Below are 12,069 nucleotides of genomic sequence, written 5' to 3'. Positions count from 1 at the left end.
ACTTGATCCTCAATAAATGGGGGGAAACCCCTGTGCATCACCTGTCAATTCTAGGAATTGAACTCGGGTCGTTAGGCTGCCCAACCGCATGCCCAACCAGTGAGCCAATGCTCTCTTTGCAGCCTCTGACCTTTCTTAGTTCAACCGAATGAACCATTTTTATTAACATAATTGTGCCTTTCCACTTTTTGGAAAGATGGTTGTGTGTTTACCCTTTTCGGAGTTGTGCTTCCTAGGGAAGTATAGTTTTTGTTTCTTTTTCCGGAAGCACATGTTGTGTTTTTTTCTTTTTTAGGAAGCATAATTGTGTTTTTTTCTCTTTTTGGTGCTTCTCATGAGAGCACAATTATGCTTTTCTTTTTTCGAGAAGTACAACCCAGGAAACATAGACTGGGTTTTTTCTCTTTTCAAAAAGTATAATTATGTTTTTCGCATCGCGGAAAAGCACCGCTTCCAAAAAATATATATCAAAACCAAGCAAAAACTGAAAAGCTAAAAGAACCAACAAACAAAATAGGAAAAACGAAAACACGCGTAGAAAAGGAAAAAATAGAAATCATGAGGGTGCGTCCAACACATGACACGTGGCGACTGTTGGGCGCAGCATTGTGGCCCTTCTAGGTAAAGAAAAAACATGACCTCTACGGGAACCCTCCAAGTGGTATCATTAATTAGTTGCTCCCTAGCAACGCCCGATTTTGGCCATGTCACTGTGGACTCCTGGGTTATAGTAGCAGGTGATTTTGGCCCAATGAAAATTGCCATTGTTTTGTCAGTATCCGCGGAGTCACTAACGAACGGTGACCCCTTTTGGGGGACCTCGAGGGGTCACTTTTGGTGGTTTGGAGAGCACCAAGTGGTGCCTCCAGCCGGCGCCATGTGGAGCCGTCCTCACATGTCGCGTGCTGGAGGCTCCCTCCGAATTTCATTTTTTTATTATTCTTTATGCATTTTCATATATTTTTTCCTTGGTTTTCCTAAGTTTTGGAGAGAAGAAAATGTTTTCTTTGCGAAGCACATCTGTGTGTGTTTCTCTTGGAAGCACATATTTGCTTCCACGAGAAGCACAATCTATGCTTCCGCTAAGACCATCGCATGTGCTTTCATGAGAAATACAACCTGTGAGAAAAAAAAGGAAAAACATAACATGTGCCCCTCCCACCACCACCACCAAAAAAGTGAAAATCATAACCTTGCTTTCGGAATCCGTTTTTCTTCTGTTTTTTCGGTTGCCAGTTTTTCTGTTTTTTATTCATTTTTTGTTTCCATATTTTTCTGGTTTCTGTTTTTTTTGGTGTTTTCATGGAAAAAAAGGTTTGTTGAAACCTATTAATAAAGGATCTTGTTTCAAAGATCTTGATGGAAGAAATCCAATGATTAAAACAGTTTGGTATTTGTACACATTGTTCAAGAGATAAAACATTTTGAATAAATGAATCTATGAAAAAAGAGAGAGAAAAAAATCAAGGTTGCGACAAGTGTGTGCACAACAGTGCTTTACTTCTCTGAGAAGGTGAGGAGTGACCTTTGTAAGTGGTAACCCTCAAATAGTGATTTCACGGTATCTGATTTCCGAGCGAACAATTTTTTTTCCGTTCTTGGCCAATTTTGGCCCGAGAACAAATGCTTAGGGCTTTTGCGGCGCCCAAGCCTGTTACCATGATCCAATCCGAGAGATTTTCCAACCAATCCAAAGACCGTGCCACAGATAAAGAAACATTTATGATATTCGTTCTTCGTGTTGGCTAACTAGCAGCAGGTTGTTTCCATAGAAAAAAAAGCAGCTAGTTGTTCCCGCAGAAAAAAAAACTAGCAACTAGTTGTTCTAGCAGGAAAAAAACTAGCAGCCAGTTGACTCGGGAACTTTCTAGCAGGCAGACAAACAGAATCATGATAATCCATGAATATTGTAAGCATCAATATTAAGTCTAGAACTTGAACTCTGATGAGTTGGAGATACCTGTCTTCCTATAGCCATCTAATCACAGGTTGATTTGCTTCTTCTTTTTTGACGAACTGGTTGGTTCCATTAGGTGTCTGAAATGAGGTCACCATGTTAAAAGAGGTACCCCTTGATTAGTTGATGGTCACGATGTTAAAAAAGAAAGCAAGAAAGAGGTCACGATGTTAGGTATCATGCGGCCCACCAGAATATGCTGAAATGGAGCTCAGCACGGGCCGATAAAACACCCAGGAAGCTACGAAGCCGGTGCAAACTAGGCCTTGGGCCGAAGGACGGGGCAAGGTGAGCCGTGGTCCGGTCCGGCTCCCCCGCGCCATCCCAGAAGAAAAAAAAAGCGAGGAAGCGGAATGGGTGGAGGTGGTCGCGCGAGCTCGCGCCGTCCGGTGGCGATCTGACACGCGGTACGAGCGGCGGCCGGCATACGTGTCCAGCGGCGACGGGCCCGCGGCCCCGGGCAAGGTTACAACGGAGCCGTATTTACTCCTCCCCTGCTCTCCTCGCCACGGTTTCACAGCCGCCCCGAAACCACCAGAGCTTCCACCGCAGATCACTCGCCTGCCTCCCCTCTCCTCTCCTCCCAACCGTCGCGGTAACAAATCCCACTCCGTTCCTTCCTTCATCACACTACCTAGAAGCTTTGGCAGTTGAGTTAGGTGCCCACCACAGGGGCGCTCCGGTGGGATCATCTGGTGTGTTTGTTGGTAGCTAGCTTGCTAGGGGGAACGAAGAAGATCCGATGAGGTCCATGGGCAGCTCCGACTCATCCTCCGGCTCGGCGCAAAAAGCAGCGCGGCATCAGCATGAGCCGCCGCCTCCGCGGCAGCGGGGCTCGGCGCCGGAGCTCCCACCGGGCTTCCGGTTCCACCCGACGGACGAGGAGCTGGTCGTGCACTACCTCAAGAAGAAGGCCGCCAAGGTGCCGCTCCCCGTCACCATCATCGCCGAGGTGGATCTCTACAAGTTCGACCCATGGGAGCTCCCCGGTATGCTATGTCTATCTCGTCGGCCGTGCTTGATTTATCACGCGCCGCAAATTTCCGGTGCAATTAAATAATCGAATAATCCATCCATCTCATGCTTATACTATTGCTGTGCACAAGTATTTTTATATTCTTCTAGCACACATGTGTGTAGATATCTGGGTTATGTATGTGATCCTGTCGTGCTTGTTCATGCGCTCGGGATCGGGATCCATCCATCAGAGAAGGCGACCTTCGGGGAGCAGGAGTGGTACTTCTTCAGCCCGCGCGACCGCAAGTACCCCAACGGCGCGCGGCCGAACCGGGCGGCGACGTCGGGCTACTGGAAGGCCACCGGCACGGACAAACCTATCCTGGCCTCGGGGACGGGGTGCGGCCTGGTCCGGGAGAAGCTCGGCGTCAAGAAGGCGCTCGTCTTCTACCGCGGGAAGCCGCCCAAGGGCCTCAAAACCAACTGGATCATGCACGAGTACCGCCTCACCGACGCGTCTGGCTCCACCACCACCAGCCGGCCGCCGCCGCCTGTGACCGGCGGGAGCCGGGCTGCAGCCTCTCTGAGGGTACGTACACGTGTCGATCGCACGGTATAGCTAGCAGTATTTAATTACTCTCGAGCTTAATCAGGGTATTGTTGATGGTTGATGAAGTTAATTATGTACGTCGTCTCATCAGTTGGACGACTGGGTGCTGTGCCGCATCTACAAGAAGATCAACAAGGCCGCGGCCGGAGATCAGCAGAGGAGCACGGAGTGCGAGGACTCCGTGGAGGACGCGGTCACCGCGTACCCGCTCTATGCCACGGCGGGCATGGCCGGTGCAGGTGCGCATGGCAGCAACTACGCTTCACCTTCACTGCTCCATCATCAGGACAGCCATTTCCTGGAGGGCCTGTTCACAGCAGACGACGCCGGCCTCTCGGCGGGCGCCACCTCGCTGAGCCACCTGGCCGCGGCGGCGAGGGCGAGCCCGGCTCCGACCAAACAGTTTCTCGCCCCGTCGTCTTCAACCCCGTTCAACTGGCTCGATGCGTCACCCGCCGGCATCCTGCCACAGGCAAGGAATTTCCCTGGGTTTAACAGGAGCAGAAACGTCGGCAATATGTCGCTGTCATCGACGGCCGACATGGCTGGCGCGGCCGGCAATGCGGTGAACGCCATGTCCGCATTTATGAATCCTCTCCCCGTGCAAGACGGGACGTACCATCAACACCATGTCATCCTCGGCGCCCCACTGGCGCCAGAGGCTACCACAGGCGCCGCCACCTCTGGTTTCCAGCATCCCGTCCAAGTATCCGGCGTGAACTGGAATCCCTGAGCAAATGATATGAACACCACATACGCGCATGCACGCATGCATAACTTTTGCAAGTGTAGCCAGTAGTTGTTGCAGTTCGTGGTAGTCGCTTTCAGTGAGCACTGAGTAGCTAGCTGCATGCACATCACCATTGCATGGATATATATGGCTGCATTGCACCATGGCCACGTACTTGTCCGAACTTGCTAGCCATATAGTAGCACATAGCTAGGAGTGTTTTCGAAGTAAAAAAGATCATAACATAGTGCTCCATATATATTGTAGTAAATATATATTTTAGATATATGAGTATGATATTAGCGTCATATGCATATAGTATATATTGTAGTGCATATAGTAAATACATATGCAGTTGATTACAAACCCCAGTCAGATATAATTTTTGGCCGGGTCTAGCTACGCATCATGTATAAATAGGTGTGTATGTAAATAAGCAACGCATGGTAATTGCATACACGGGTATGATTCATCTACATGGACCTACATTGTATAACTTTTTTTCGCGAATGAAGTTTTGTGAACTACTATGTTGCAGTGGTTTAGTTATTAGTTATGTGAGTGGCCCTTATGCGCCAATCTTTTATACATAGATTGGAATTTATATGCTAAATATGTTTGAAAATTGTGTGTTATCTCCTTAATTTCACTTTTCAAAGGAAAACTTCATCTTGACAGTTATCACATGTATAAGCTGTCCACGGACGCCTCCCTAATCACCGCGCTCATGTAAGTTCTATGTGGCCTTGCCGCCACACATAAACTAGGGAAAGATATGTGCACGAAAGATGTAAGTACATCTCTATTCCATCCTTTCATTTTCAGCTTTCAAGATGTGTGCCGTGAATATATCCCAACACCTTCGGTCATGTAGCACCATCGGTTTACTATGGACTAAGGGACTACTGCCTCGAGGTTCACTATTACTTCCCCCTTTTCCTACGTCATTCACGGGACATATTCTCTCATGAGGTACCCATTTCTCACTAGCCAACTAAAATTTAAAGTTAGAAAATCCATTCGTAACCCTCCGTAAAGAAACATAAGAGTGTTTAGATCACTATTTAGTGATCTAAACGATCTTAAATTGTATCATATAGTGGCGACAGACTTGAGGTATAACCTTAGCTAAGAGTAGAGTGATAACCTCTCTTTTTCCCAATGAGAGTGATAACCTACATTGAAGTAAACATGTGGCCCATAGAGAAACTTGGTAATTTTTGTGTGGTGTTTACCAAAACTCTTGAAATGAAAGGATTAGTTTCCAGCATTTTCTTTTCAATATCAGTCGCATGTCTAAGAATTTTCATCATTGTTCCTTAGATCCCTTCTTTTACTTCGATGGTATTTTCAGATCATAATCAATGCATTCTAGATCAGAGTTAGGCGACAAACCTACGCGTAGGGCAAAAGACAAGGAGATTGGTGAGGTCGTTAACACTCACCATCCTTATCTCCACTCGCTTGATATATAAATGAAAATAAAAAGTGTTTTTATAAACTTGTATCTAAAGACTATACTTGTAGGTAAGGCACAAGAATTAATGTACGTTGCAATTTTCTATAACAAAGACGCACTGGATAATTAGCTAAACCAACGAAGTAAGGTTAGACTGTGATGCATGACAATGTCCATTGCAGCAACAAATATGTGAGAACATTGATGATCCTCACCAACCATCCTTATCTAGTGCCGCTTGCTCGATAATATAAATGTTTTGCTAAAGTTGTAATCTCAAGACTTTTAATTTTAGGCACGATAATGTGCAGTTTTCCGTGGCCAAGATTGACTAGAAAATTAGCTAATCTGATCAATTAAAGTCAGAAAAATTATCTTGGTCTTGTCATGCATGTCAATTTTGATTAAAGCCACAAATATGTGAGAGAATGATATGGTTTACCCTGACTACAATAGAATTCAACGAGCTCCACCTGGTTGATTGTCAATAAAACCATCCACATGTTTCCTTTCCCTAGCTAGGTGCTAATCAACCAGTCGTTTCGCTCACGCACGGTACGGCGACAACTGCTGCCACACTTGCCCCGCTCGAAAAATCTGTGAGAAAAGCATGGGCGCACTTGTTGGTATACACATTGTCAGAGCGATACACCCAAGCCTGACACGGTAGGGGAAGGAAAGTTCGAGGACTTCACCTGAAAAAATGAGTCAGGCTACGAAGCAGCAACCTTTTTTCGTATCCCTAGAGGGACAAGAGCGCGAGCGTACGGGAAATCGATACAACCGCGCGTGTGGGACAAGGCGGGGATGGCCGTGTGTCCCTATGCCTTTCGGCCCTATCGCCTCCCGGCTTCCCTGATTCGGATGATTTTGGCGACGCTCACTTGTGGACGAGGCCCCATGCTGCAAGCTACTAAACGACAAATAACCAGTGGTTTGTTGAATTACAAATATTAGCGACAGGTTTTTAGAAAAACATTTTTAGGTAAACTTGTTTTCCAGATGTAACTTTTAGTAACCTGTTTATATTTGTACAAAATAATGTATGGACAATTTTTTTTTGTAAAACCAGCCCCGTCCAGAGCTGTGAGCTGTTTGGAGACGCATTCAGCTTTCCTATTCCCCGTACAATTTTTTTTAATCTACCATGCCTATCTCCTCCCGTGAGCTGTGAGCTGGTGTCCTTCCCAAGCTGAGCAACTTTCCCCAATTTAGCCGCGAAGTCTCCGATCCCATGTCGTCGTTTCCTCCTGTCACCACCACCATTACTATGGAGCTCAACCTCCCTCTGCTTAGCCATTCCTCCTTCTCTATCATATCCCTGGCTCCTAGACGCCAATGCTGGCTTCCAATCAGGCGCAGGCGGACGCTGGTCGCTGCTTTCCCTCGATTCCAGGCAGGGTCGCCGCGCCTGCCGCCCTTGGTCGGCCCCCGCACAGCTTCTCATGCTCAACCGCATGCAGCCGTGGCTTTGACGGCTCTGCGCGCACGAACGCCGGCCGGCCGCTTCCCCTCGACGCCTGATTCCTTGCCGCAACCGAAGGCTTGCCGCGAGAGCTCAATAAGACGGCCTCGGTGCCGGCGACGACCACGGGCAGCCGCGGTTCCGAGAATTCAGTTTTGCAGTATATCCGCGGATTGTTTAGAATAGTAAAACACGATTTTATTCCGGCGTTGGTCAATTTTCTGATTTATATAAAATGGATTCTGTACGTTCCATCTATCCAAACAAGACAACCCGTCTTGTCGATCGATCTGAAGCGTAATTACCCCGCTATCTCTTACCTTATGCAACGATCGATCCTTATCTTATCTCCGGAGCTCACGAATTGACCGCACTCTGCTGGCATCTTTTAGCCTGGCCATGTTTTTACATGGCCTTTTTACTAGCCCACGCGCGGTGGAAACCAGCAATGCGTGGTAAACATTTTTACCGCGCGCGCGCCTCTTGCCTATCCTCGAGCTAGGTGTTGCGATGCGATTGCGGTAACTATGCCCCAGTGCACGTGATTGGCTAGCTGCTTAAACATCACACGGTCGCTATCGGCATACGTCTTAGCATGTCGCCGTCCAAAGATAATGTGTGATGCTAGTGATCATCCTATCGACATCGATGTCAACGCGACTAGGGTATAGACAAGCAGATCAAAGGCATTGATGCTGAGATTTTTATTGCAGGATACGCAGTAGCTAGGAGACGAGGACAAGTGATATTTTTCACTTTGTACCTATGGTCGAAAGCCCGTTACTTAGCCGGGGAAATACAGCGGCAAAATAGTGTGTTTCGTTTTCGTACCTGGGAATGCAGAATAGCTGAAAAATCTTCTTGAAAACTATCTGTCTGGTCTCGGTGCTGGTCTAACTCAGCACTGAGCTAGCAAGGACTCATGGTTAGACACTTAGATGTGGACATAACAGTAAAGAAATCCTACTAACATACTCTACTTACTAAAGAAATCGAGAAAAATACTATTGGATAACCGCAAGCTATAACTTTTCTAGACAGTCGAGTGATTAGAGAGATGATGGTCCTCCTAGTCTAATGGACATCAAACGCACTCAGATTTGACATATTATATGTCTCATGTAAGGGAGATTGTCTTTCTGTGCAAACCATGTATTCGTAGACGAGGTGCTACTAGTGTCTTCACTCTTATCTTAAAGTTCGATGACTTTATTAATCTTTAGTACAGATAGTGTGACTATATATGCACATTGTTGTATCTAGGCCAAAAGGCACCGGGAGAATTAGCTAAACCAGTGAGCTAAGGCTAGACTGCCATGCACGACAATGTCGATTGCAGCCACAAATATGTGAGAACATGCATTATCAACACCCACCATCATTATCTACCTCCACTTGCTCGATAGTAAAAATTAAATTACATATTCTAAAGACTTCAATTTTAGGCACAATAAACGTGTAATTTTCCATGGCTAAGGTTGACCAAAAAATAGCTAGACCGGTAATTAAAGTCCGACAAATTACCTCGATGTTGTCACGCATGCCAATGTCGATTGTCGCCAAAATATGGCAGAACATGATATTGTTCGCCCTGGCGGCAATAGAATCTCAACGAGCTCCAGCTGGTAGATTGTCCGTAAAATCAGCCACATGTTTCAACCAGCTATTTCGCTCACGCACAGTAAATGCGAGAACCACCGCTGCGCTCGCCCTGCTAAAAAAAACAGTGAGAAACGCATGGGTACGGGCTGTCATGACGATACGCCCAGGCTGTGGCGCGGTAGGGGAAGGAAAGTTCGATGTGTTCATTGGAAAAAAAAGGTCTTAGGCTGCGAAGCGGCAACATATTTTTCGTGCCCTGAGCTACACAGGAGCGTTATCATACGGGAGATCTGTACGTCGGGGAGCCCGGGGCGGGGCAGGGGTGGCCGCTCGTTCCAGTGCCTTTTGGCCTTGTCGCACCCCAGAAATGTGTGGTAAAAGTTTTTATCACATGCGCCTCCTTATTGATCCACAGGGACGCACTGTATGTGTTGCATTGCGAATGGGGTAACTACACCCTGGTGCGTGTGATTGGCTAGCTAATTAACCATGGTACAGTCGGTATCCGCATACGTATTAGCATGTCGTTGTTGCCAGACTATGTGTGTTGCTAGTGATCGACCTATCGACGTCGATGTCATGGTGACTAGGGTATAGACAAGCAGATCAAGGAGTTTTTTTTTTTTTTTTGCGGTGGAGATCAAGGAGAATTGATGCTCAGATTTTTATCGCAGAATACTTCGGGGATAGGAGACGAGGAGAAGTGAATTTTTTCACTTTGTACCTCTGGTCGAAAGCTCGTTACTTGGCTAGGAATACAAGGGCAAAGTAGTGTGTGTGTTTTTGTACCTAGAAATGCAGATTGACCGATAACATTCTTCGTGAAAACTGGCGGTCTCGTCTAGGTGTTGGTCTAAATCAACAATAAGCTACCAAGGACACGTGGTTAGATACTTGTATGTGAATCTAACAGCGAGAAATCCTAGTTACATGCTAAAGAAATACGAGGAAATCACTACTAGATAACCCCAAGCTATAACTTTTCTAGACAGTCAAGTGGTTACTTTTTGTCTAGAAGGAAGACGCAAGTCAAGTGGTTACTGAGATGACAGTAGTCCCAGCCCAGTGGACATCAAACGCACCCAAGTATGACATATTATATGTCTCATGCAAGGGAGATTGTCTTTTGGGTGTAGACTATGTATTCGTCGACGAGGTGCTATTATATTCAACCTCAATAACTATAATCTTGAATTAGATGTTGTGTACACAAAAACAAAAACCTAGGAAGGGTGGCCCGCATGTATAGTAGCTCCACCAGCTGAGAGGATCGGAGGACAACTGATATTATTTTTACTTTGCACCTCTGGACGATGCTCGTTACTTACCCAAAACGGCCGCTAAATATAGTGTGCTTGTTCTCATACATGAAAATGCAGAATCACTGAAAACATGTTCGAAAAAAAATCTATCGCCGTGCTTATCTAAATGAACATTAAACTAACAAGGAAGCATGGTTAGACACTAGATGTGGACCTAACAGTAAACAAATCCTACTTACATCTTGAATAAATAAGGGAAATTACTACCAGGTAGCCTTAAGCTATAACTTTTCTAGAAAACCAAGTTTCCTTTGGTTGATTAAATAACCCTAGCCTACTGGACATCAAACCCACTCAATGTTTGACGGATTGCATGTCTCCATAAAGGAGATTATCCTTTTGATGTACACGATGTATCCCTCAACTACGAGATGCTAGTGGTGATGACTTGTAATATCTTTAAGCTTAGTGAGGTTTATGAGTGTGTCTATCTTTGTGTCTACAACTTGTACTAGGCATGTCTCGATAAAGAAAACCTTGTGTGTACACCAGGAACAATGCATAACCAAAAGCAGCATGTACATATTTCGAGCCATTGAGTTTGGTTATTTGAGAGGTTTAATCAGCCTTTGGGTCTGCGTGAATTACATTAACCATTGTCAAAGTCTATTTTTAGTCATTCACACTGAACTAAACTAAGTAGTCATAATAATTTTTGTGCAGGGAAGTAACTATATATAATAGTTGAAGAAGATAATAATCCGTCACGTTGAACTCGTGAACCCTTGACACTGAACTAAACTATGTAGCCATAATAGCTGAAGAAGATAATAATATGTCACGTTGAACTCCTCAATAATAATAGTATGTTTTTGTTCTATATATTTAGTTGCCAAACATAAAATAAAAGGTAACTATGAACCTATCCCCCACAACAAAACCCTGAACTCAACGTAGAAAACCAGCCACATGGTAAACTCCAGATTCCCTTTCTCAATTGCATGCCACTGACAAGACGCGCGCGTTGATAGGATTCCCTGGCCCGATTACGACTTTGGTGCCCCGCATTTCCAACTTGTGAGCCAACGAACGGTGGTGCATAGAAATCACGGCGATGGCAACCGAACGTCTCTGTCAGCCGCGCGCAACCGAACGGTGGTGCTAGCTAGCCAGGTGAACACTGGCTGGGCCGCTCGCTCCTGATCGACCGGGAGCGCCGGAAGGGTTACCTCGCTGTAGAATCTGTCCGGTGCATGGCCGGAAGCCCGGCCGGAACCGAAGGCGAAATTCTGTTCAGCGTCGACAGGCCTAGCTTAGGCCCCGCGCGCGTGTCTCCTGCTTTGTTTTCTTTTCCCACGTGTGTGAGCTCCGCGAATGACTAATGATCTCTGCAGTGTTGCATTGCATGTCCTGTCAGGTCAGGCTCGCGGAGTCAAGGAAGCGATGAGAAGGCACCGTCGCGGCCATGTCGAAAACGCAAAAGCGGGGGCTAATCAGGCGCCTACACGACGCGCTCGCACCGGTCGCTGTGCTGGCCTCTCGATCAATTCCGATTAATTCGGCCTTTGTGTCCGGCGCGCGCGCGGCTACTATTCGGGGGCATGCAGGCGAGCCGATGGCGGCAAAGCAAGAAGACCGGTCGTGATCGCATGGACGACCTGGGGCCTGGCAACAGTACGTACGGTGATCGGGGCTCGGGGGTGGGGCCTGGCTTGCTATCATCTCTTGCGGCGGCCGCGGGAAAGCGGAGTGTAACGGCTCGGTCGCCGTCATTGGCCATGTTGCCAGCCTCCGCCCCCGGCACGTCGCCGTCGCCGGCCGATCACCGCGGTGACCACGCCCCTCCGAGCCTATGCCCGTGCCTCGCAGCGCAAAAGCGACAAAAGAGGGCGAATCGGGAAGAAGGGCACGGCGCGAGTGAGAGAGGTCGCTTTAAGCCTTTAACCTACTACTATAAGCTTGAAGCTGGCTGCAACAGATGACCAGGCCCCGCCGGGGATCGGAGGGGACTGGATGTGACCGTACTG

General features: G+C 47.0%; 1 protein-coding gene across 1 annotated transcript; it reads left to right on the top strand.

Annotated features, from left to right (window-relative positions):
• The first annotated feature begins 2,450 nt into the window (after positions 1 to 2,450).
• On the top strand, positions 2,451 to 4,810 carry LOC125515033 (NAC transcription factor NAM-A1). Its single transcript, XM_048680444.1, has 3 exons — positions 2,451 to 2,946; positions 3,166 to 3,503; positions 3,616 to 4,810. The coding sequence occupies exons 1-3, from the start codon at positions 2,700 to 2,702 to the stop codon at positions 4,255 to 4,257; spliced, it is 1,227 nt and encodes a 408-aa protein (XP_048536401.1). The 5' UTR covers positions 2,451 to 2,699; the 3' UTR covers positions 4,258 to 4,810.
• Positions 4,811 to 12,069: the final 7,259 nt, after the last annotated feature.

The sequence above is a fragment of the Triticum urartu genome, chromosome 6, assembly GCF_003073215.2.
Source record: "Triticum urartu cultivar G1812 chromosome 6, Tu2.1, whole genome shotgun sequence".
Lineage (NCBI taxonomy): Eukaryota > Viridiplantae > Streptophyta > Magnoliopsida > Poales > Poaceae > Triticum > Triticum urartu.
This window is presented reverse-complemented; position numbering and strand designations above follow the sequence as displayed.